The following is a 23,847-nucleotide window of genomic DNA, read 5'->3' as shown; positions in this document are numbered from 1 at the left end:
AATCTGGTTGAGCACTGTTGCTGTACTTATTATTCTGCCAAAAGTAACTGTGAGGAATGTGTAGATCAGCCTTTCTCAACTTTTTTAGTGTTGAGAAACCCCTGAAATATTCTTCAGGCTTCAAGAAACCCCATAAGTGGCATCATCATTCAAAATATGGCTGGGAAGTAAAGTGTGTGAATGTCCACCTGGGGTCCATCCCCTCCCCTCCCCTCCCACTCCAGGCCCATCATTGGTCATTTTGGGAGGGGGGGAAGGTTGACAGGACTTTATATCTGGTTTGGCCAAACTGTGGCTCTCCAGATCTCCATGGACTACAATTCCCATGATCCCTTGCCAGGTGACAGGAGCTCATGGGAACTGCAGTCCATTGACATCTGGGGAGCGACAGTTTGGCCAACCCTGGCATATATGGTCAAATCACCCAATAAACTTTTAAAAAAAATATATAAAAATAACTCCTCCCCAGTCAGGAGACCCTTGCAGGTCCATCAAGAAACCCCAGGGTTTCACGAAACCCTGGCTGAGAAAGACTAGTGTAAATGCCATCCTGCCCCTCCCTCTCAGCTTACTTTGCTGAGAACTTGAAGACGCTTCTTCTCCTTCTCGCTGGTGGCCAGCAAGGCAAACTGCTGCAACAGGATCGGGGTGGGAGGGGTGGTGATGTCCAGGTAGTACTTGAATGCCTGGAAGATGGTACAGGGTGGAATCCGGTTCTCGTCGGTCCAGTTGCTGATGACACCTGCCAAAACAAAGCCCTGGTATCTCTCCAGAAAACAGGAAGGTGCGCAGAGGGCGTGAGATCCTACAGAAGCAAGGCCTCTTATTTGGACCGTTCTATCAACTAGGATTTTAACCATTAAAAACCAGAAGTCACGCCGGCAAAAACACCCTAGTGCAGGGGTAGTCAACCTGTGGTCCTCCGGACGTCCATGGACTACAATTCCCAGGAGCCCCTGCCAGCAAATGCTGGCAGGGGCTCCTGGGAATTGTAGTCCATGGACATCTGGAGGACCACAGGTTGACTACCCCTGCCCTAGTGGACCCCAACTTTATTAGATTAAGAGAAGGTGAATCCAAGTCTCCCACGTTACCTAAAGCCGTGTTTCTTTCTTCCAGGAGCTCCACCTTCACCAGCTGGTTGGTGGGAGGTGCGTCTTCCAGCCGTTCGATCAAGGCACTGACCAGCTCTTCGTGGTTGCCTGGAAACACCCCCAGATGGTCTCCAGGGAAGTAACGTAGCCCCTGCTGCCCGTTGGTGTGAAGCCGCAGGAAGATTGTGGAGCGGCTGGAAGGAGAGGGGAGGTTTGCAAGCATGCTCGTATTTTCCAAGGAAGAAGGAGAAGGGCGGGGTGTTTGTACCCCGCTTCTTACTGCCCAAAGGAGTCTCAAAGCGGCTGACAATCCCCATCCCTTTCCTCTCCCCACAACAGACACCCTGTTGGGGAGGTGGGACTGAGAGAGCCCTGATATCCCTGCTCGGCCAGAAGAGCTCTAACAGGATGGTGTCTGGCCCAAAGTCACCCAGCTGGCTGCATGTGGAGGAGCGGGGAATCAAACCCAGCTCACCCAATTAGAAGCCACCGCTCTTAAACCCTACACCATGCTGGCTACCACTATACCTGCTACCGACAAATGGCCACCACGGACCGAAAAAAATGGTTGGAATAGCTTCTTTATTGAGTAAGGAATGGTTAACATTTGGAAGGCCTGCTCTCCCTCCGTTCAGAACTGTGGGACAAGAAGGAGCCATGGATAACGAAGCCACGGATGAAATGTGATGGAAAGCCAGGGTCTCCATACAAGATAGCAACCCTTCCAACGTACATGTGTCGGGTTGGATTGAGGGGGGCGGTCTTGATCTACCAGCGATGTACTGTGATAAATCCCGACCCCCCTGAGTGCATGTTGGCTGGGTGATAGTTCCCACCTGGACTTGGGGCTTTGCAAATTCTGGCGCGTTAGGAACCGGGCTGCGTAGACTCGCTTTTTATGGACGCTGTATAAACCTGGAGATAAAAAGAATTCTTTTTAGAAACAGGCTGTTCCTGAAAGGCACTTTGGACACTTAAAAAACACTGCTGCTCTCGGATTTAGAATCCTAGAATCCTAGAGTTGGAAGGGTCCATACAGGCCATCTAGTCCAACCCCCTGCTCTACGCAGGATCAGCCCTAAGCATCCTAAAGAAGAAGAAGAAGAAGAAGAAGAAGAAGAAGAAGAAGAAGAAGAAGAAGAAGAAGAAGAAGAAGAAGAAGAAGAAGAAGAAGAAGAAGAAGAAGAAGAGTGAGTTCTTATATGCCGCTTTTCTCTACCTGAAGGAGTCTCAAAGCGGCTTACGTTCGCCTTCCCTTTCCTCTCCCCACAACAGGCACCCTGTGAGGTGGGTGAGGCTGAGAGAGCCCTGATATTCCTGCTCGGTCAGAGCAGCTTTATCAGTGCCGTGGCGAGCACAAGGTCACCCAGCTGGTTGCATGTGGGGGAGCGCAGAATCGAACCCAGCATGCCAGATTAGAAGTCTGCACTCCTAACCACTACACCAAACTGGCTCCCAGCATCCAAGAAAAGTGTGTATCCAACCTTTGCTTGAAGACTGCCAGTGAGGGGGAGCTCACCACCTCCTTAGGTCCTTCTCTTTCCTGGCCTTACCGGTAGCCAAGGATCCGTACCCTTTGCATGCAGTGAAAACTCCAGACAAGACTATACCGTTCATAGAGGAATGGTCTATTAGAGGCAACCAGCCATGTCAGTGTCTTGGAACCTCCATGTAAAGAGGCAGTGTACCAGACCGCTGAATTCAGCTTCCCCCAGCACCAAAGGACAATGCCACGTAGGCCCCTCCGATACCTTGCGTGAGTTCAGGAGCTTCGGCGACGTAAGTCAGGCGGAATTTGCTCCTCTTCCAGCTCCGGTCGTTGCTGATGAGGGAGTTGTTGGCCTTCTCGATGTTGACGTCGTCGCCCACGCAGAACACGTCACACGCTGCCTGCAGCACACACCAGGTTCTCAAGATACGAAGGGGGAAGCCAGTGGGAGTCCCCTCCTCACCCCTATGCATAGAATCCCCCACTCTCACTATGAGCTGCATTGATCCAATACCAGAACTGAAATGGTCACATGGTAGCCACCCCCATTAATAAAGTGAAGAAGGAGGAGGAGGAGGAGGAGGAGGAGAGGACGAGGAGGAGGAGGAGGAGGAGGAGGAGAAGAAGGAGAAGGGGAAGGGAAAAGAGGGGGAAGAAAAGGAAGAAGAGGAGGAAGCAGAAGATGGTGATGAGTTGGCTTTTTATACCCACTTTTCACTTTCTGAAGGAGTCTCAAAGCAGCTGACAATCGCCTTCCCTTCCTCTCCCCCCCAACATACACCCTGTGAGGAAGATAGTGCTGAAAGAGCTCTAAGAGAACTACTCTGTGACCGTCTGACCCAGCGGGCTGAACGTGGAGAAGGAGTGGGGACTCAAACCCGGCTCTCCAGACGAGAGGTTCCTGCTCTGCAACTACTGCACCACACTGGCTCTCAACAGCAACTTGTTTGGGGGAACCTGTGGGCTGCAACAGCTGCAGCAAAGCTGGCTCTCCGCTCTCAGACCTCACCATACCGAAAAAGAAGCAGGCTACCTTGAAGACCTTCTTGGCCCATGTCCTGAAGGATTCCTCTTGTCCACACAGCTCATCCCCTTCTCCCATCCTCAGGATGCGTTCCCCTCCCAGTTCTTCCAAGAGAGTGTCCACAGCCCGGGCAAAGGCGCAGAAGTGAGGGTAAGCACGCGATCCCAGGCCAAAGGCGGAGAACCTGCAAACAGGCCAAGGAAAGGTGTCTGGGGGGCAAGACGTGGAGCCAACAAAGCCTGCCATCTCCCAGGACTGCAGGCCACGAGCAGGAAAGACCTCTGACCCCAGAGGCGGAATGTGGTTTCAGGTTTTCCACCCTTGACCTCTGTCATCCTGAATGACTCCTACGATAGCACGTCTCCCTAAACCCGGTCAAGCCCTTGCTGCTCACCTGACATTGGCCAGAGGCCCAGTGCTCTCAAAGTTGTCCCGGGATTCAGGTCCATCGCTTGAGGATTTCCGGGCGTCCGAATAAGAGGAGACGCTGTTGAAGCGCACCTTGTAGCTCCTGCAAACGGCAATGTAACACAACAAGGTCATTCTTCCAGGTCAGGGAATGGAAGGTCACGTGGAGAGAGGGGGGTGGTCGAGGGACTATTCACACAACTCATTCGGATGGTGGCCATGCATTCTGATTTCCCTGTCTGCAAACACGGCCTCCTTGCTTGGTCTGCAAGATGTTCACTTGGGGAAGGCCATGTGGGTGGACGCAGGACACCAAGTCAATTTCGGACAGGAAGCGTGTGAAAGCCTGGCACCTAGTGGAGATTGGGTGTAACTGCTCGTTGTAAAAAAAAAATAAGCTACAGCCAAGGGAGTTCAAAAGAACCCTCTATGGCAGGGGTAGTCAACCTGTGGTCCTCCAGAAGTTCATGGACTACAATTACCATGAGCCCCTGCCAGCAAACGCTGGCAGGGGCTCATGGGAATTGTAGTCCATGAACTTCTGGAGGATCACAGGTTGACTACCCCTGCTCTATGGAGCACTTTTGAGTGCTCAGAGCATCTCAAATCCATTCTCTTCATGCCAGTCTCACAACAACCCTGCAAGGTGGGTTGGTGTTACCAGCTCCCACAGAAAGTTGAAAGGAGCTTCTGAATCCTAATACTGTGGCCCTTTGCGAGAATTCACGGGTGACGTTCAACACGGGGCGTTGTTGACCTCGATGCTCCACTTGTTAGCTCTAGCACCACGCAGCTCCTTTTCTGCCTGAAGCATCTCCACAAAAGGGCCATGGTGTTGTTTAAAAAAAATTAATTGTTATTTTTAAGACATTTGTTTATTTTTAAACACAGAAATACAACCACATACAGAGAACCGTAAAACAAACAACCCAATCAACAAATAATACACAAAACCACCCCCCTGCAACTTCAATTAGCTATTTCAACTGATTATTCCTTTTACTTAACCTTACCATGACAACTCATGTCCTTTATATCTAGCCTCTGGTGTCTAATACATCAACAGCCCACACAGTATCAAAATCCACATTACACCCGTAGATACATCCCATTCTTAAGAGCTGGTGGAAGGTCTGCTGCCTGTGTTGATCAAGGATTTTAAGCTACTTATCCATCACATGGAGTATGTGTAGCATATGAGCTCCTGGAGGGGATCAGGGCCCTTATGGAGCTAAAACAGTTCTGCAGGGCCTGCAAAAGGGAGCTCTTCCACCAGGCATTTGGTTGAGACTGAGTCACCAACAACATCTACACGGCCCCTTCTCCCTCCCTCCTAAAAAATCCACCCATTTGTCCTGCTGTGGACCTGTTCGCATTGTTATATTTTGCACCTGTGTTACAGTTTTATGCTAATATTATTACTCTTGTATGAAAATTGTTATATAAATTAAGTTCTATGTACTGTTTCTATGTTTTAGGTAAGACGTCCTGAGCCTCAGGGGAGGGCAATATATAAATAAAAATAAATAAATGAATGAATGAATGACTGCCTAGTAAGGGACATTCAGAGGTGATCCCTAGCGACCCCTAGTGTTCCTTGGAGGAACCACCACTCAGATTCTGGGCGGTATCCCATCCAACTGCAAAGCCAAGGTTGTCCCTGGTTAGCTTTTAAGATTTGAGAGGATTGGGCTTGCCTGGGCTATCCAGGTCAGGGGATTTGAAACTGTTTCTTAGGGATAACCCAAAGGGAAAATTTACAAGATTCCTGCACCTTTTCCTTCACGGGGAGAAAATCAGGAAGTGTGTGTGTGGGGGGGAGCACAAAGGATTGTCAGGGAAAGGCAGCCCACCCCAAATTTTGTCCTTTGCTCATCCTTGACGGCAGCTGAGATTGCTTTGGAAGGGGGTGGAAAACAGCAGTGGGGGAAGAATGTCAGAATGCCCCAGAATGTGTGGCCCTAAATGAGCAAATATTGGCGTGTTAACATGATTTTAATTGCAGAACGCCCTCCCCGCAGACGTTCAGCTGCTGCAGAGTGCGCCAAGTTTCCGGCTCAAGCTAAAGATATATTTTATTTACCTGGGTTCTCGGCTGATAATGTTTTATTTAGATTGCGTGTGAGCAAGCGGGGTTTCTTTTAACGCCCCTGCCCATTGTTAACATCTGCTTTTGTTGCTCGTTTGCATTTGATTTTGTTGCCGCTATTGTTCAGGGGCGGCTACATCTCTCGATAGTATTTGCTGTTTCTGCGTAAGCAATTTATTTGTCGCCCCTGCTCTTGAAATGCTGCGGGATTGCTTCATGCTGGCATTAAAACAAGGAAAAGAAAAGGTCCGTATTGTGATTATGGTCTATAAACTGACTCCAGCACCTGGGCTAGTGGAAGAACGGAAACAGTAACCGTGAAGAAATGAATTAATTTTCATCCATATCAAGCTGGCTCACAGTAACTATCCATCCCCCTCGGGAGTGGTTTAAGGATTTGTGAGGTCCATAAGATCAGAGTCAGTTTAAGGAGTCGCAGGGGTCTAGCAGAGCACAATTGTGAAGGGAGCAGCCAGAATGGGGGCAGAAGAGCCCCCCACAGTGGAAAGGGGCGTCACTACAAGAAAAGGGGAGGAGAAAGGCTATGGCCCTGATCCATGGGGGGGGGAAGGCACTGCCCGGGGCCCATAGCACATGCTACTCATGCCACATGGATAAATCGGCCCTGTTCCCCCCTCCCCCAAAAAAGAACATATAGGAAGGGGGAATTCAGTGGAAATGCAAAGAACACGGTAGCCGTTCCTGAGGCTCCCTCTCTGGAATTGAACCCCGATTCCCCATTGCACATGGTCACCATGGTCAGCACAGAAAGTACCATCGAGAGGTGACGGGGCAGCCACTCAAGTGCATCACTGCTGACGCCAGGGAATTGTGCAATTGGCCCGAACTTAGCACTTACTTCCTCTCTTCCAAGTTGGAGTTCGGATTCCTCATTTCCATCAGAGCACAGCCGAATTTCTGAGAAGCAAAAGGAGATTTTAAAAACGTTGCAAACTCAGGAGGATCTTGAGGGAAAGGCTGGAGAAAAGGCAGTCCATGATGCCGATGGGCCAGTCCCGGACAACTAGCCTCCCTAGGAGGTCTTTCTTTCATCCCTCCCTGCATTGGGCTGAGTAACTTCAAGAGGAAGAGGAAGAGGAAGAGGAGGAGGAAGAGGAAGAGGAAGAAGAGGAGGAGGAAGAGGAAGAGGAAGAGGAAGAATCGGTTCTTCAGTTTTTATACACCACTTTTCTCTACCAGAAGGAATCTCAATTGCCTTCCCTTTCTTCGCCCCACAACAGACACTCTGTGAGGGAGGTGAGGCTGAGAGAGCCCTGATATCACTGCTTGGTCAGAACAGCTTTCTCAGTGCTGTGGTGAGCCCAAGGCCACCCAGCTGGCTGCATGTGGGGAAGCAGGGAATCAAACTTGGCTCACCAGATTAGAAGCCGCCGCTCCTAACCACTACACCAAGCTGGCTCAAGTTCGTCAAACAGCTGATTGGGAAGGAAGCATTTGCTCCAAAATGTCAGGAGATATTCCCCCAGCTGCTAACCCGAGGGACACGTGGCTTAGTGATAAAGCATGTGCTTTGCGTGCAGAAGGTCCCCAGTTCAAACCCAGACAACCCCAGCAAGAAGGGGTTGCAGAGTTAAGAGAGGCCTGGAGAACCAACATCAACAAGGGGAAAACATTTGGGTGTAAAAGACCAATGACTGTGGGACTTCAAAGCCTACAGCCACTTAGAAAGCGAAAGAAAGAAAGAAAGAAAGAAAGAAAGAAAGAAAGAAAGAACGAAAGAAAGAAAGAAAGAAAGAAAGGGCCAGATGCCTCGCACAAAGGAAAGCAAACAGTCTTTCCTACCTCGCCATTCTCAGGTGGGTCTCCGTTGCCGAAAGTGCTTGTAACCACCAGCACAAGGGTTTCATGTTCCAGGTGGACAGTGTCGTACTCATCCATTGACATCACCTGCCAAAAAAGGAGGAGGAGGAAGAGGAAAGGCTGGTCAGAGAGGAACTTGTTACCATTCAAGAAGGCTGATACTGAATCACAGAACCATAGAATCACCAAAGGGCAACACAGGCCATCTAGTCCAACCCCCTGCTCAATGTTGGATCCACCTAGAGCAAGGGTAGTCAACCTGTGGTCCTCCAGATGTCCATGGACTACAATTCCCATGAGCCCCTGCCAGCATTTGCTGGCAGGGGCTCATGGGAATTGTAGTCCATGGACATCTGGAGGACCACAGGTTGACTACCCCTGACCTAGAGGATTCATGATAATATATGTCCAGCTGCTGCTTGAAGACCGCCAACGAAGGGGAGCTCACCACATCCCCAAGCAGCCGGTGTCACCTCTGAATTGTGCTTCTTGTAAAGATTTTTCTCCCTAATTTCCACCCATAATTTAAACCTGTTATTGGGAGTCCTATCTTCCACTGCCAACAGAAATAGTTCCCTGCCCTCCTCTAAGCCTTTGTAATATTTAAAAAGAGCAATCTTGTCCCCCATCAACCCCCTCTTCTCCAGACTGAACATTCCCAATTCCCTCAACCATTCCTTGTAAGGTTTGGTTTCCAGGCTCCGGATCATCTTCGTCATTCTCTTCTGTACCAACTGCATTCTGTCCATGGGGGGCGGGGGATGGCGGTGGGGAAGAAGTTGTGAATTTCCTGCATTCTGCAGGGGGTTGGACTAGATGACCTTGGAGGTCCCTCCCAACTCTATGATTCTAAAGTTCCAGGAATAAATGCAAAGGTTTTTAGGGTAGGGAAACAAATGCTCTTCTTAGATATGCCTGCTAAAGGCCACGGGTTTAAGCGAATGATGAACCAGCCGTGTATTCTCTCCTTTCTGCCTACTGGCCCCAAAGTTAATATTCTTCGCCAAGGTCACTGTAATTGCATGTGCTCAGAGGCCCCTTCTTTTAAGAGGCAGTTAAATGTTCCAGGGCTTGACAGCAGGTCCCAGGAGCTAAGTCCCAGTTCAAATCAAGCCGTTAAGGTACTTTCTTTGGGTAGCGTTCCCTTATTAAGTGCTGAGCTTTGAGTGTTGGTTTCTCATTCTTTGCTGACTTCCTAAGCTTTTAGAGCTGACCTCTGTGTTTATCCGGGGCCGGATGTTCATTTGTTCTGCGGGTGGATGGAGGTTGTCTTATTCTCTGGTTATGCAACGCTGCTACAAAACCATGCTTCTCTTTGACTCCAGTTTAAAGCTGAGCTGTGGGTAGCATGGGGGGTGGGCTTCCTACACCTGTCCCTCCTCTACCTTTTAGCCAGGACCCCCAAGCTGTGTTTGTGTCTTTGTTTTTCTGTTCCTCATTTGCTGCTAAGCATCCCCTTTCCCCCATGCATCCCTTCCCTTCCCCTTCCCCTTCCCGTTGTCTTTGTCAAAAGGTCTTCAGAACACATGGGCTGGTTGTGTAAACATCGGCCCCTCTTGGAGCCTGCCTACCAAGTGACCATCCCATTCTGGCAGTCTTTGCTTTTTGTTGAAAGCCGTCAGAGGTTTGGAAACCTTCATCCATGGGGTATTAGAAAGCCGCTGTGGTGGAGGGTGGGAGAGAGAAGCGGCTGAGGCCGACATGACATTTAAAGAGAAGCCACTAGGCATTCTTTGAGCTCCCTACCAGCGACGGTCACGCCAGCCGACAGAGAGCTGAGCCTAAAGTCCTCTGGGAAAGTATATTCCTGGCCTCACAGGAACTAGCCAATCAGCACTGACATGACGGATGTATATGCCGGCCAATGGAATGCTGTACAAAAGAACTTTAGAGACTAAGTGGGGCAAAGTGCCTTCCTGATGTGACAAGCACTAGCCAATCAACCCTGTTTCTGTCTATGCAGCCAATATGCAGAATTCCCCCATACACACACATACACAAACCATAGGTTTCAAAAAGGTATGTTTGCACTGAAGGCAGGAGGGAACTTTTAAAGGGTCTGCTTCTTCTATAATGATTGTGTTACTTCTCCTCAAAGGACAGCCATAGCTTCCCCTCTCCATCCAAACTCACGCAATCCAGGAGCCCTACCTTGGCATCGAAGGCGTGCTTGAAGATTTCACACAGGGTTTTTGCATAGACCTGGGACTTTCCTGTTTCTGTGGCGTACAGGATGGTGGCCTTCACCCGCTTTGCCATAGCCTGCCCCATCAACTTGGCGGAGAACTTCACGGCTCTAGGAGAAAGGGGAAAAATAAAGGTGACTCCTTGACCCGGAAGGCCAACTGAATGAGGATCCCTCCTCCCTATCTGACACATGGAACGGTTATTGCATTGGCTCTTTCATGACAAAAGTGTGGATGGGGATATGTTACATGGCAGAACAAAAGGGAAATGTTTTATGCTCTGTAGCATCCTACAAGTACACTGCTGCTGATTATTTCCTAAGTTTGGCACGAGGTCTACTCTTCAAGGAAGTAAAAACCCTTTAAAATTTAAGGGGATCAGGTGCTGTGAAGTAGTTGTTGGCTGGATAAGCTCCTTCTATTCGCCCTCCCTGGCCTGAATCTTGAAACACAATTAGCATTAGTCCAGGCAGAAAAAGGAGGAGGAGTTGGATTTTATATGCCACTTTTCTCTACCAGGAGTCTCAAAGCGACTTACATTTATCTTCCCTTTCCTCTCCCCACAACAGACAACCTGTGATGGAGGTGAGGCTGAGAGAACCCTGATATTACTGAAGAAGAAGAGTTGGTTCTTATATGCTGCTTTTCTCTACCCAAAGAAGTCTCAAAGCTGCTTATAGTCGCCTTCCCTTTCCTCTCCCCACAACAGACACCCTGTGAGGTGGGTGAGGCTGAGAGAACCCTGATATTATTGCTCGCTAAGAACAGTTTTATCGGTGCTGTGGTGAGCCCAAGGTCCCCCTGGACTGAGAGATTTATCAAATCATGTATATACAGAAGATGTGAGAATTTCTTCCTGTCCCTCCTACAATACCAAAACTCTAGATCAGGGGTAGTCAAACTGCGGCCCTCCAGATGTCCATGGACTACCATTCCCAGAAGCCCCTGCCAGCGAATGCTGGCAGGGGCTTCTGGGAATTGTAGTCCATGGACATCTGGAGGGCCGCAGTTTGACTACCCCTGATCTAGATCACTTAGTGAAATGGCTCAGTGGTAAAAAATTCAGGAGAGGCTTAAGAAAAAAAAAAACTCCTTTGCCCAAAGCACCGATGAAGGAATTCAGTGTACCGACCAGCCGCCGAAGGGGATGAGACACATGCGTGGACAAGAGGCCTATCCGTGGCTGTGAGTCCCGGCAACGAAATGGAACCTCCATGTCCAGAGGCAGAATACCATTTGCTGAAGAAGCTTTGTCTCACGGGCACCTGGCTGGCCACTTTTAGAAACAGTGCCCTAAACAGACTTTGCTCTGATCCAGCATGGCCCTTCTTATGTTCCCATCAACCTGAATCTAAACTCACCTTCTAACCGAGCTGCTAATATAATTCCCAATCCGCCTCTGCTGGTAATGCCACATTACAGCAGTTCATGAGTGCCGAGCAAGAGGCGAAAAAGGCCTTGGAATGCTGCTTGCGCACAGGCCCTGAGCGTCAAGGTTAATGCATGGTGTTTGAGTGGGGTCTGGCCGCATTTGCCCTCTGCCGTGCCCAGGATCCATTTGGGGAACAGGAGGCCGTTCCCGGCATTGCAGATGACAAGAGAGCTGCGGTGCTTGGTTAAATATTGAGGACACCGCGAGCAACACGCACGCATGCACTTCCTGATTCTCGCACCGGGGCTTGTAGTTGCATCTGGCCCGACCCGGGCTCTGTTAATATCACTGAATTATTAACTTGCTCGGAAAAACTAACAGTTTAGAATTCACTGCGCCAAAGAGCTTCCGGGATGGACATTTGTGCGGCAATATGGTCATAAAGGTGAGCTATAGCTCAGCGGCTGGGTGAGCGCCAGCCACAGCCTCTGTAGCCTTGGAGCAGAAGCCTAGAGGAACCTCCATGTTCAGAGGCAGTATACCTTAAAGTGTCAATTGCTGGGCAGGCACAATGATAAGGGAGGGCTGTTACCTTCAAGCTCCGCTGGTTGGGCTTCCCAGAGGCATCCGACAACCTGCATGCTAGACTAGAGGGAATTTGGGCCTGATCCAGTTCTTCCTACCTAGTTCTGATTCTCCTTTAATTCCCATGTCCTTTATATTGTTTGGGACCCTGGCCTCAGTCCAGTCATTCCCAAGTTCTATGAGAACCACAAAGGTTAGGGATAAAACTAAATATCGAAAAATTGAAACCATTTATTATCAGAACTCAAAAATGCTTAAAAACCATAAAAGAATATTATATCTAAAAGGTCCTCTTATTTTGGGCCTTTTCTCAGAGAAGCACACTGTACGGTTCTCCAATGCCCAGGGGAGGTACAGGAAATATTTGCTGGCTGAGGATCCTGCCAATATGAATGCTTCACATTCTGTATCAGATTAAAGAAATCCTCCCCTGTATCAGATTCTGTATCAGATTAAAGAAATCCCCACCACCACCATTGTAAATTGGGAAAAAATGCTATATACAACTGTGTGTATCTGTATATTGACCTCTGATGAAGGTCAGTATGATTGAAATGTGTTATGTCTGAACATGTTGGCACTTGTGGTACGCATACTGAGGTGTTTTATGTTTGCCCAATAGATCCGCTTTTGGTTTGTAAACATTTTTGAACTCTTAACCATAAATCTGTGTCTATTTTCACCTTTGTGGTTCTCACCTGTTCTCCAGGTTGGGTTTTTATTTCTAATTACAATATATTGATAACAGGCCTCTGGAAGCCTCAGTCTATGGGATACGCGTACGCACTCCCCTTCCCTTTCGGGCTGCCCACAGCAATCGGAAGGGAAAGGAAACCCAACCGAAAACTTTCAAGGCTTCCAGAAACTGCTTTGATTTTTCTCAGCATCTTCCGTCATCTACCCAGAGTGGATTTAGAAGCAGATTGGCCCGAGGCAGGCTGGATTAATGGGGGAATAAAGCCCACCTTTACCCCGGGGTCAGTGGAGAAGAAGGGTCACCTATTGGGGTCACTCTCTGTACTCAGCTGCCCTATTCCAGGTGACATCTTGGGTCTCCTCCACATCTGAGCTTCAGCTCCGTCTGGTCCATAAAGGGGATAAAAGGCCCAGGTAAGATGCTTGCGGTTTCATTCAATCTATATGGAAATGAGCAGGGTGTGTGTGTGTTCTGGAGTCAGGGCACCCAAAACGTAAAGGTCAAATCATCCGAAAGATCCCTGGCTTCCCCTTGGCAATGAAATACGGCCCAAGACTCCTGGCGGGCTGGCAAACCTTCCTTGTGCCCTTTGAAGACAGAATCCCAAACGAAAAGAAGAAAGCGATGATCAATGCAGGGATTATGAGCTCACGGCTTTGCTCTCTGGGCTACTGACTCACCTCCCTAAGTATCTCCTCTCCTGAGCTAACAGCCTCCTTGGAGCTGCCCCAGAGAAACCCCCCCAAAAGGTTGCAGTCCCAATGAAATCTGACTGGCACTTCTGGTTTTCGACTGAATGCACAAAGAGCCCTGCGGGGTTGGGTGAAGGTCTGCTCTGCGCTTGCAAGGGACAGATGCCTCTTGGGGAGCTCACTGGCAAACAGGAAGTAGCGGCCATCCCCACCTCCACCCCACATCTGTTCTCCAGAGGTAAAGACTGCCCCGAACCATAAACATGCCCGTTCTTTGCGGTGATGGTTAATAGCTGCTGATAGGCCTGACTGCTACTCATTTGTCAAATCCGGCATTAAGCACAGAATTGCCTTAATGGATCGGCCCGAAGGGATCACCCAGTCCAGGATCCTCTCCCCCCACCCTCAAGGGACATCCAGATGTTTTTCGGATACCGAGAAACAGAGATGGAGGCAAGCTGGTTTGAGGGTGGCCAGAGGAAAGTTTTAGAAGAAGAAGAAGAGTTGGCTCTCTCAGCCCCGATCAATGCAATGAAACAACAAAAGAGGGAACAAAGTAACCGAACCAGTGGGCACAAATCATAGTCCTGATACAGCTGTTGTCTCAGAGCAGTTCTCTCATCACTCTCCCAGCCCCACCTGCCTCGCAGGGTGTCTGTTGTGGGGAGAGGAAGGGAAGGTGACTGTGAGCCACTTTGAGACTCCTTAGGGGGTAGTGAAAAGCGGGGTAGAAAAAACAACCTTCTTCAGTATGGTCTTACTGTGACCGGCAGCAGTTTGCCAATGACCCTGATCTTGCCTAGACCAGCTCCTGGAATTCCTGTAATTAAAGGAGATGCCAGGATTAAACCTGTGGCCTTCTGCATGCAAAGCAGGTGCAATTTCCCTGCGCGATGGGCCCTCAAAGTCAGGCCTCTCAAAGTCAGCAGAGAGAGACATTGATAACTTGCTACTTCCTGTGCATTGGCACCACTACCAAAAAGGCCCTGCTTTTGCCCAAAGTGCTTCTTCCTGGCAACTTTAATAGGAGTCTGGTCTGGAGAGGTAGGCTTTCTGAGATATGAAGAGCACGTGCATTGAAGGGCCTTAAAGGTTGGGACCGACGCTGTGAATGAAACCCAGAAACGCCCCAGCAGGCACCGCAATTCGGTCACCTCCTGTGATTGCTGGAAGATGACCTGCATCCTGCCCCAAAGCAGTGTTATGGCCAGAGGGCTGTTCCGTCTCGTCTCCAGGAAGGCCCTGCGTGATGCCCAGTGGTCTACTTACTTAGCTAGCTTTTTAAACCCGATGGCTCTCTTCTTGGTGGGTGTGCCGTTGATGCCCTTCCAGACATGGGTGTTCCAAGGGTCAGGCTGGGAGGAGAAAGAAAAGGCCCGATTGAGTTCGAGGTCAAAGTTGACGGCCCTCTCATGCTCACAGGTCTGTGCTGGAGACTAATTGGCATTAGCAAAATCAGGAAGGAGAAAGAGCAAATATGGGTGCAGACAGCCATGTAGGAATCGGCATCACTCTTTGGGTCCTGGCTCTAGAGTTCAGCTTTCCTCCACTGCGGGGGGGGGGGGCATGGAGTGGAGGACCAGAGAACATGCCTTCTTGCCTTAGGCCCTGCATCACATCTATGACTGCTTTTCAGAATCAAAACTGAGTGGGATGAAGATTTCAGTTCTGGAACTCTCGTGGAACGTCTGCTTTTTGGCACCAGCTTTGGCAATCCCAGTTCACCTTGTTGTGCTTGAAAAGGACCTTTGAATCTACTCAGCAAGGGTGCTTCCCAATGGTACCATGGACAGCGCCCAGGTCTGCCTTGCTGGCAGGATACACACGAGGTCCCCAAGACCTCTCCAGTTGGCTTTGTAGAAGGTAGGCCAACCAGAGACAGCGATCACCACAAACTTTCAGACAATCCTCGGCACTGCAGGACTTGCGGTGGCAGCTGTGAGCCCATGTCCACCTGTAGCTCTCTCCTAATTCTGTGGACAGACATGTTATAGCAAATACCTAAAATGGGACAAATGTCAATATTCACACACAAGGGTTGATCATTCCAGAGGAGTACTGTGCATGCTCTCAAATAGGTCTCTGTTGGTTCCACTCTTCAGAACTTGTACAAGTGAATGCGTGTTCCGCCAGGACTTTGGTTGAGGCCAGGATGTGGAAGACCGAGGGGTCCCTTCAAACTTAATACTATACTTAATACCAATGAATACATCAATGAGAATGTGTGTGTGTGTGTGTGTGTGTGTAAATAGACGGAGGAGGTGAGGTTTTTACTTTTGCTTGCCCTGTCAGTGTGGGTTTTTTAAATTTCGCTTTTATGTTTGTAGGTTGTAACCCGCCGCGGGACGGGTCTCGATAGCAGCGGGTAATAAATCTAAATAATAATAATAACATTGACACACCCATAGGGGGAATATCAATATTCTCCATTTTCTCTTAATTCCTGGACATCCCCTAAATCCTTTTTTAGTTTTTTTTTTTTTTTAGAAAGGAAAAAGATAGACAAACTAAGAAGAAAGAGACGGTACATCTCAATTTAAAGACTGCCACACATTGCATAATTTAGGTTTTTTAAAAAGATACAACGGAATTCCCCCTGTCTCCTCCCTATCTAAATCTTAACAATCGTTAATAATTAACAATACTTTACCACCGTGCTAATAATTTCCCTCCTTGCATCTCATTACATACCTTCTTGCCTCTCCAGATCCACCTTAGCATATTCACTAGCCCAGGGTAGTCAAACTGTGGCCCTCCAGATGTCCATGGACTACAATTCCCAGGAGCCCCTGCCAGCAAATGCTGGCAGGGGCTTCTGGGAATTGTAGTCCATGGACATCTGGAGGGCCGCAGTTTGACTACCCCTGCACTAGCCACTATTTTGATGCCTCCCCCACCTTTTTCCTTTGGCCAACCCCTGGCTGCTGCAGTGGGACACCGGAACGTACAGTACCTGGTACTCGAAGGAAGGGGTGAGCCTGTAGTTCAGCATTTCCTGGTGGAAGACGGGGGTGATGCTGCCCGACATTGGAGGGACAATCCACACCCAGTCGGCGGGGCACCCTCCCCGGCAACGGTACTCGTTCTCCATGTGCTTGATGAAGGACTCGGTGGCAGAGTGATGGTCCACAATGGTCACCTTGTCGCTCTGTACGGGAGGGAAGACCAGGGAAATACTGTCTAAGGAAACAGAAAGGGATATGAACCCGGACTGCCTGGGCCACATTCCCTCCGAACGGCAAGTATTTCCCAGGTGCCTGTAGGGTGCTTCTTAACCAGCTTCCCTTGTGCTCATTTCTCCGTCCTCCTACATCAGCCTTTCTCAACTTTTTTACTGTTGAGAAACCCCTGAAACATCCTTCAGGCTCCGAGAAATCCTGGAAGTGGTGTGACTGCACAGAATATGCTTGGGAAGCAGAGCTGTGGACACGCCCACCCAGGTCCCCCCTCCTTCCCACCCCCTCCAGGCCCATCACTGGCCATTTTGGGAGTGGGGATGGGTTGACGTGAGTCATATCACCTGATAAATGTTTAACAAATGAACAAATTAATTAATTCCCACCCATTCAGGAAATCCTTCCAGTGCCATCAAGCAAGTCCAGTGTTCCATGAAACCCAGGTTGGGAAAGACCTGTCCTACCATCATACAGGCTCGGAGGAAAAATTTCATGTGCACTTTTTTGTCCCACAAAAGGATCATCCACAAGATGCTACATTGTGCCACCCACAATGCACGCATGCATGCAGGTTCTTCAGTGTCGCTTATGTGCTTTCCGTGCATATGAATGCAATGCTGGGCCTAGTGGGAGCTGGATCCGACACCCTATGGCTGGTTCTGCAGCAGAAATGCTCCCTGTTACCTGGAAGCTGTACAAGACTGCAATGTTGATCTCCACCAGCGCCTGGTCCTTCCACAGGGATGACGTCTTCCGCATGTCCAGGTTCATCTTCTTGGCAACTTCCTGCAATGTAAGATGGGTGAGGATCTGACTCAATCGGGGAAAATGGGCAACTGGCTGGCATTTGACGTCGACACACCAGCAAGGTCGAAGGGAGAAAGAGGTTGCATCCTAACAACTCTCTCTGGCATCTGGATTCAGCTCCAGCCAAAAGTGCTCCTTCTTGAAACTGTTTGCTGCCATCGCTCAGGCCAAAGGGAAAAACGGCAGCAGCCGGGCACCCTTCCCCTTCCCCCTGCACTGAGCTGCATTTGGGAATCTCTCCTGAAATCAGCTAGGCCACAGGGGAATAGGCAGAAGACAGATACTTTTTCACCATGCCTGGGTGGTGACCTTACAGGGAACTCTCTTGCTGAGCACATTTTAAGGAAGCCAAACGAGTGCAAATAACAATTCTGGAATTGCCATTTGCAACTTGTCACTTGTACGTTTATCGTCGATCACATTTGTATATTGTGTAGGAACTGATGGCTTTAGATATCTAATTTGCATTGATACGGTTAGCGTCTATGAATGTATTATTAGCCTCACAAAGGATTTTGGGTCTGGTTTCTTGTATATTCACTGTGTACCATTGCTGAGATAAAGGACATTTCCAGCAATGCTTTAACTGGTTTTTGTTTCTGTAAACTGCTTTGGGAATAAATCTTGGGCTGAAACAACAGTCTGTAAATAAACACCTGAAATGCTGCGGCAGATTTGAATGTCAAAATAAAGGTTTGGGGATCTGAACATTACAGTCTTGGTTGACGATCTTTGAATCATCTTCTGTCCCTTATCTTAGGCGATGTTATGCCTACATTCAGAGTTCCCCACAAACTGTAAACCCTAAATTCACACCCAGGTACCACAACATAGGCCCTCTCAAGATTCAGGTCTGACTTGAATTTTGGAAGTCCCGTTCATTTTGCGTCTCTGAACAATTTTAGCAGTGAAAGCACTGTGGAGCACTGCTGCATTTTGTGCACTTTTATAACCTCTCATGTGGTCAAGCACAGGGGAAACATTGCAACCGCTCACCAAAGCCAGTTTGGGAAGACCCTGTCTGGCCAGAGGATGAACCTGTCATTTACTAGCCACTTTTAAAAGGCAAGGCTGTGCTCTGAATTGATCGGCTGGCCCTGCAGCACTTGTAAAAAACGTAAACGCAAGCAAGCAAGCCCCCAAACCAAAGATTCCCATCTAATGTCGCACATAAACACGCCAGGCATTTGAAAAACAAAACAAAACAGACAACCTACCTAAAGCGGTTTGAGGGGAGGAGGAGAAGTGACAGATTTGGATATGGGTAATGGCTTCATGTGTGCCATTACAGGAATGAAGATAGCGGAAAGCAATCAACACCATCTAGCAACAAAACTTTGAATGCACTTCTGACGGAAGGCACATCTGTATATAGCCTCCAGGCTTCCTCACAAGTTTTTTGTTTTGTTTTGCTGCTTTCTCTGGTCAGATTTCTATCCCCTCCAAAGGTACGCATCTTCCCTTATGCCTTAAAGCAGATGACGTTTCTCGGTTTACCTCCAGGATGTTGTAGCGAGAATTATCGCAGTAATCGCGGACTCCGATCTCGGTCCCCATGTACCAGCCGCTAAAGGGGCAGGCGGAGAACTCCAGGCCTCCGATCTCCAGCAGCATGTTGGAAACTGCCGGCAATCCATACCACTGCAGCTCCAAGTCTTTAAACCAAGAAAATCTAGGAGGGGAAATAAATAAAGACCAGAAGGGCAGCCTCAAACTAGGGTCAAGCACGGTTTCCCTACTGTCCTGGATTTGCTGGTTAGATGCAAGGAATTTAAGGTCATTGTGACCAAATTTGGATGTAGCATCTCTTGATCTTTCTGGCTTGGGAAGTCAGGTGAATGGCTAACCTGGTGTTATGGAGGTCATCAAGACTCAAAGACCAGACCTCTGCCTTCCAGCCTAGAACCTTGACTTCAACCAATCTGCCTTCTTCTGAGTTACCTGGGGGCTGTAGCTCGATGGCACAATCTACATGCTCTGCATGCAGAAGATCCCCGGTTCAATCCCCGGCAACTCTAGTTAAAACAGACCAGGCAGTAGGTGAGGCAAAAGCCGTACGCCTCAGGTGCCAGAGAGCTGCTGTGGGTCATCAGACCATGATTTTCCGACCACAGTACCATGAAGGCCCCTCAATGGTACCTCGGCATGGAGGTTTTCAAAATGGAGGGCGGGGAGAGCTCTCCCACCCTGTGCTTGCCTTTTCTGGCTCTGAGCAAAGAGGAAAGTTTTAATTTTTAAAAACTTATACCCTTATTTGGGTAGGTTGACCTGCCCCCCTCTCAAAGTAGCCAATGATGGGCCTGGAGAGAGCAGGAAGGAGAGGGGCCTCAACCATTTAAACCTTTGCCAGTCGAAGCTCCTCCCACTTCCGGTCAGGGAGGCGTGGCCAGCTGACATCACTTCCTGTTGCCTCAAACCCTAAAACTTTTTTCTTAGGCCTCTCCACAGTCAAAACATTGAAAAAGGCTGCGGTGGGACAGATTAACGAGAGGACTTGATAACTTTCCAGTGAGCCAAGGCATTCTGACTTACTTGGGGTGCCGGATGGGGACTTCCAGCACCAGCTCAGGTGGGATTTCAAAGAGCTCCGGGTCGTTGCCGTTGGCCTGGAGGAGGAGCGGCAGGATGTCAAAGCGGCCCTTGGGAGGCTTCCACCCTTGCTGCACGCAGATCTGTGCCCAAAAGGAGAGCATTTTGTTAGGGATATTCCCTAAAGTGCGCCTACAGCTGCATCCAGGGCAAGCCACGCTTGGTGTGCTTGGCCGGAGCCTATGAGTTGGTCGCTTGGCCCAGCCAGTGGGGCAAGGGAGCCTGGGACTAAAACTCACGGCCTTTCTCCCTATCCCCCCACCCCAAGCCAAACTGGACAATGTAGGGCTATTTGCCTTGTGAGTCCAAAGATGGATTCAATGTGGTGCACCCTCTGTCCCGCTTTGAGTATCTCGTCCAATTTATCATGCATACTGCTAATTTTATTCATTGCCGTCTCCCTCAGTAAGTGTGGTCTAGTTGTCAGAGCAAGCTTTCTCAACCAGGGTCTTATAAAACTCTAGGGTTTCTTGGATGGCTCTGGAAAGGTTTCCTGAATGGGTGGCAGTTAATTTTTATTTGTGTATGTATATATAAAAAGTAATTTGCACTCATTCAGGAAACCTTTAACCAATTTCTACATGTATATAATTAGTTAGACATTTATCGGGTGATAGGACCCTATATGGTCATATTGACCCACGTGCCCTCCCAAAATGGCCACTGGTGGGGGTGGGAAGGGGAGGGGCCTCCAGATGTTCATGGACTACAATTCCCATGAGCCCCTGCCATTAAATTTATAAAAGGTTATAAATTTAAATTCAAAAATAAAAATAAAAATAAAAATAAAAATAAAAATAAAAATAAAAATAAAAATAAAAATAAAAATAAAAATAAAAATAAAAATAAAAATAAAAATAAAAATAAAAATAAAAATAAAAATAAAAATAAAAATAAAAATAAAAATAAAAATAAAAATAAAAATAAAAATAAAAATAAAAATAAAAATAGCTGTTTTCAGCTGAATGGGCTCCTGTGTCTGCAGACGTATTGCAGGTGCTGCTACGCCGATGGCCTTCAAGCCCTAAAGCCACCTCTGAGTAGCATGTCATTATGTGGGACATCATGCGGGCTCAGCCACTGACCTCTGTCAGCTCGACGTTGGCTGGGTCTCCCAGGATGGTGCCGTCCGGCTGCTTGTAGCCTGCGTAGCGGATGAGCTGAGAGTTCCAGACTCGGAAGTCATGCTTGCCGTCCGTCCTCTGGGGGAATATGGTGATGGCAGACCTGGAGGGAGGGAGAGTGGCAGGCAGGAAGAATGCGGGAGGCGGATGTCAGCAGCTCCAAAGCAAGGGCCCCCAAAAGCACTGGGCTGCGATGGTTTTCTGTTGGGAGCCGCAAACTTTGCAATGTGGTTCTCGCAGAGGGGCTGCAGGCAACTCCTCTCTCGGCACCACCCCACCAACAAGAAAGGTTCAGTAAAACTTTAAAACCATTTAAGATCTCAGTTGCAGTTGACAAGCAGCGTTAGCCATTCATTCATGTGAAACAACCCCTACCCCCCCCATCCCGATCTAATGGTACGGCCCAGACTCACATTGACAATCTCGGCTGCAATTAGAAAGAAGGTGCAGGGGTGGCCAAGTTCTGGCTCTCCAGCAGTCCAGCATGCTGCTGGCAGGGGCTCATGGGAATTGTAGTCCATGGACATCCGGAGAGCCACAGTTTGGCCGCCCCTGAGGAAAGGCCTGGCATGAGAAAGGTGTTAACAGCCTGGAAGGGATTCTGAGTCTGAAGCAGCAGCTCTAAGCGGGGGGTGGGGTGGGGGTTTAGATTGTGGTCCTCAGTTTTAAAGAGCCAATAAGAACTGCGGTTGGGGGTGAGGTGGGGTGAGGCTAGTCTTTTGCAGTTCTCATCAAGGGGCACTGGCGGTGATTTGCCTGTGGATGGTGCTCCTGGCCGCCTTTGCCTTCCGTCAGCTTTCCTGCTCCCCCTTCCTGCCTCCACAAGTTTATTTCATTTTCGACTTATACCCCGCCCCTCCTGGCATGCCGGCTCATGGACCAGACCCCTCCTGGCATGCCGGCTCATGGACCAGACCCAAGCATCATGACTTAGAAGGAGGGTAGAGGCCGCAGATACTGGCCCAGATGCACCACACAATGATCCTGATGCAATGAAACGCTTGATCGATTGAAATGAACACAGATATTGTCTTTAGAGAAGCCACCCCAGTCACTGAGCTGAGCCAAACCATGTTGCACATGAGTGCGTGCCCAAACATGCACACACGGAGCTCCACGAAACTGTACAGCACACCTGAGGTTCCCTTTGTTAGTGGCGTATTTTATGTGGTTGCAGATGTAGTTGAACATCCCATGGGCGGTGGTGCAATCCCGGGCATCAAATACCTGAAAGGATTCAAAGCCACAGTGTGAGAAATATCAGCTTTTCTTCTTCCTCCCCCTCCCCCTCTATGAGCCTCTATTTTCTCCCCCAAGGCCCGTTCTGTACACATAGGAAAATGCACTTTCACTGTGCTTTGGCAGCTGGATTTTCCTGTGCAGAACAGGAAAATCTACTTCTAAAGTGCATTGAAAGTGCATTATCTATTGTGTGCAGAAAACATACATATCTATCCTCCCGTTGTGGGGCAGACAGTACCCACTTTGGGTGCTGCTTTCAATCACGACTTCCACGACAACCTAATCTTGATCCTCCCATGTCATTTCAGCCCTCAAACCCATCCTTTTCTGTGGCTCCCTGTCCACTTTTCTTCTATTCATGCCTTACAAGGAGAGGTTGAGAGAGCTGGGTACGTGTACCTTGGAGGAAGGCAAGAAGCGATATGATATCTGTGTTTAATTACGTAAAAGGTAGATGTGTGGAAGAGGGGGCCATCTTCATTATTGCACCTTTAGAGACAAGGACTAGAAGCCCTGGGCTCAAATTCCAGGAAAGGAGGTTCCACTTAAATGTTAGAAACCGTTTCCTGATGGGGAGGGCTGTTTGCAGATGGAATATGCCGCCCCGGAGGGTGTGGAGTCTCCTTCTCTGGAAGTTCTTAGAAGCAGATTGAATGAGCACCTGTCAAGAGTGTGTGATCTTTAAGTCTCTGAGAAGGTGGAGGGCTGGACTGGATGGCCCTTTGTGGTCTCTTCCATCTCTGTGCTATTCTCATTCTTTACCAAGTTTTGTTTGCCTCTGTTGGACTGTAAAAAGCAAACCGTCAGCACGCCCAGACCCACTGTGGATCTAGACCACGCTAGGTGGGAAGAAAGGGTGTAACCTTTCAGTCTACCACTGGTTCCCCCTTCTGAGACGCTCCATGATGCTGTTATGAACATTTAAAAAGGGGGGGGGGGGAGACAGAGGTTTTAAAAGACCTGCCTCTTACCTTTAAAGTGCTAAACTGCCTCTTACCTTTAAAGTGGGCTAGGGGGGCTGATTAATAATACCATGAGAGGGTTGGAGCCTTGAACCCACCACCATGCAGCCTCGGACCAAACCAGGGCTGCGTAAACCTGCCATTTGCCATTTGCAGGCAAGCAGGAGATGCATCTGCTTTAGACCTGAGTTTGCGCACGCATTGGCTGCCCTGCAAACAAAGGCCTCGGAACGCAGAGAATGCGCGTTCAAGGAAATGTGTCTTGCCCGCATCATTGTTTATGCACTTGATCCCTGTGTGGTTTTCTTTGCCATTGTGTTCAAGATGAGTTACAATTCGAAATAATTGCCCATAACGTGATATGCCAGAGCAAAGAGGGAAATGTCTGCAGGGGGGGGGGGGGAGAGTGGAGAAGCAAGCCCAAGAAGTAGGTCTTAAAGCGACCCACGGAGTGAATGTGGGTGATCGCTGGCCCTACCGGACTCCACAC

General features: G+C 48.9%; 1 protein-coding gene across 5 annotated transcripts in view; it reads right to left on the bottom strand.

The window, feature by feature from the left end:
* The window catches only part of NOS1 (nitric oxide synthase 1), a 178,283-nt gene that overhangs the window by 16,506 nt on the left and 137,930 nt on the right, over positions 1 to 23,847 (bottom strand). For all 5 annotated transcript variants that reach the window (XM_077307381.1, XM_077307379.1, XM_077307378.1 and 2 more), the window contains 16 exons: positions 22,289 to 22,380; positions 21,115 to 21,256; positions 19,973 to 20,112; positions 18,938 to 19,112; positions 17,318 to 17,419; positions 16,411 to 16,605; positions 14,727 to 14,812; positions 10,077 to 10,221; positions 7,908 to 8,012; positions 6,964 to 7,022; positions 4,002 to 4,118; positions 3,617 to 3,791; positions 2,846 to 2,984; positions 1,931 to 2,009; positions 1,095 to 1,288; positions 573 to 742 (listed from right to left, as the gene is read on the bottom strand). In XM_077307381.1, coding sequence (XP_077163496.1) covers positions 573 to 742; positions 1,095 to 1,288; positions 1,931 to 2,009; positions 2,846 to 2,984; positions 3,617 to 3,791; positions 4,002 to 4,118; positions 6,964 to 7,022; positions 7,908 to 8,012; positions 10,077 to 10,221; positions 14,727 to 14,812; positions 16,411 to 16,605; positions 17,318 to 17,419; positions 18,938 to 19,112; positions 19,973 to 20,112; positions 21,115 to 21,256; positions 22,289 to 22,380 — 2,115 coding nt within the window. The remainder of the gene's footprint in view (positions 1 to 572; positions 743 to 1,094; positions 1,289 to 1,930; positions 2,010 to 2,845; positions 2,985 to 3,616; positions 3,792 to 4,001; positions 4,119 to 6,963; positions 7,023 to 7,907; positions 8,013 to 10,076; positions 10,222 to 14,726; positions 14,813 to 16,410; positions 16,606 to 17,317; positions 17,420 to 18,937; positions 19,113 to 19,972; positions 20,113 to 21,114; positions 21,257 to 22,288; positions 22,381 to 23,847) is intronic.

The sequence above is a fragment of the Paroedura picta genome, chromosome 13 (genome assembly GCF_049243985.1).
Source record: "Paroedura picta isolate Pp20150507F chromosome 13, Ppicta_v3.0, whole genome shotgun sequence".
Taxonomy (NCBI): domain Eukaryota; kingdom Metazoa; phylum Chordata; class Lepidosauria; order Squamata; family Gekkonidae; genus Paroedura; species Paroedura picta.
The sequence above is the reverse complement of the archived record's forward strand: the minus strand, read 5'-3'. Positions and strand labels throughout refer to the sequence as shown.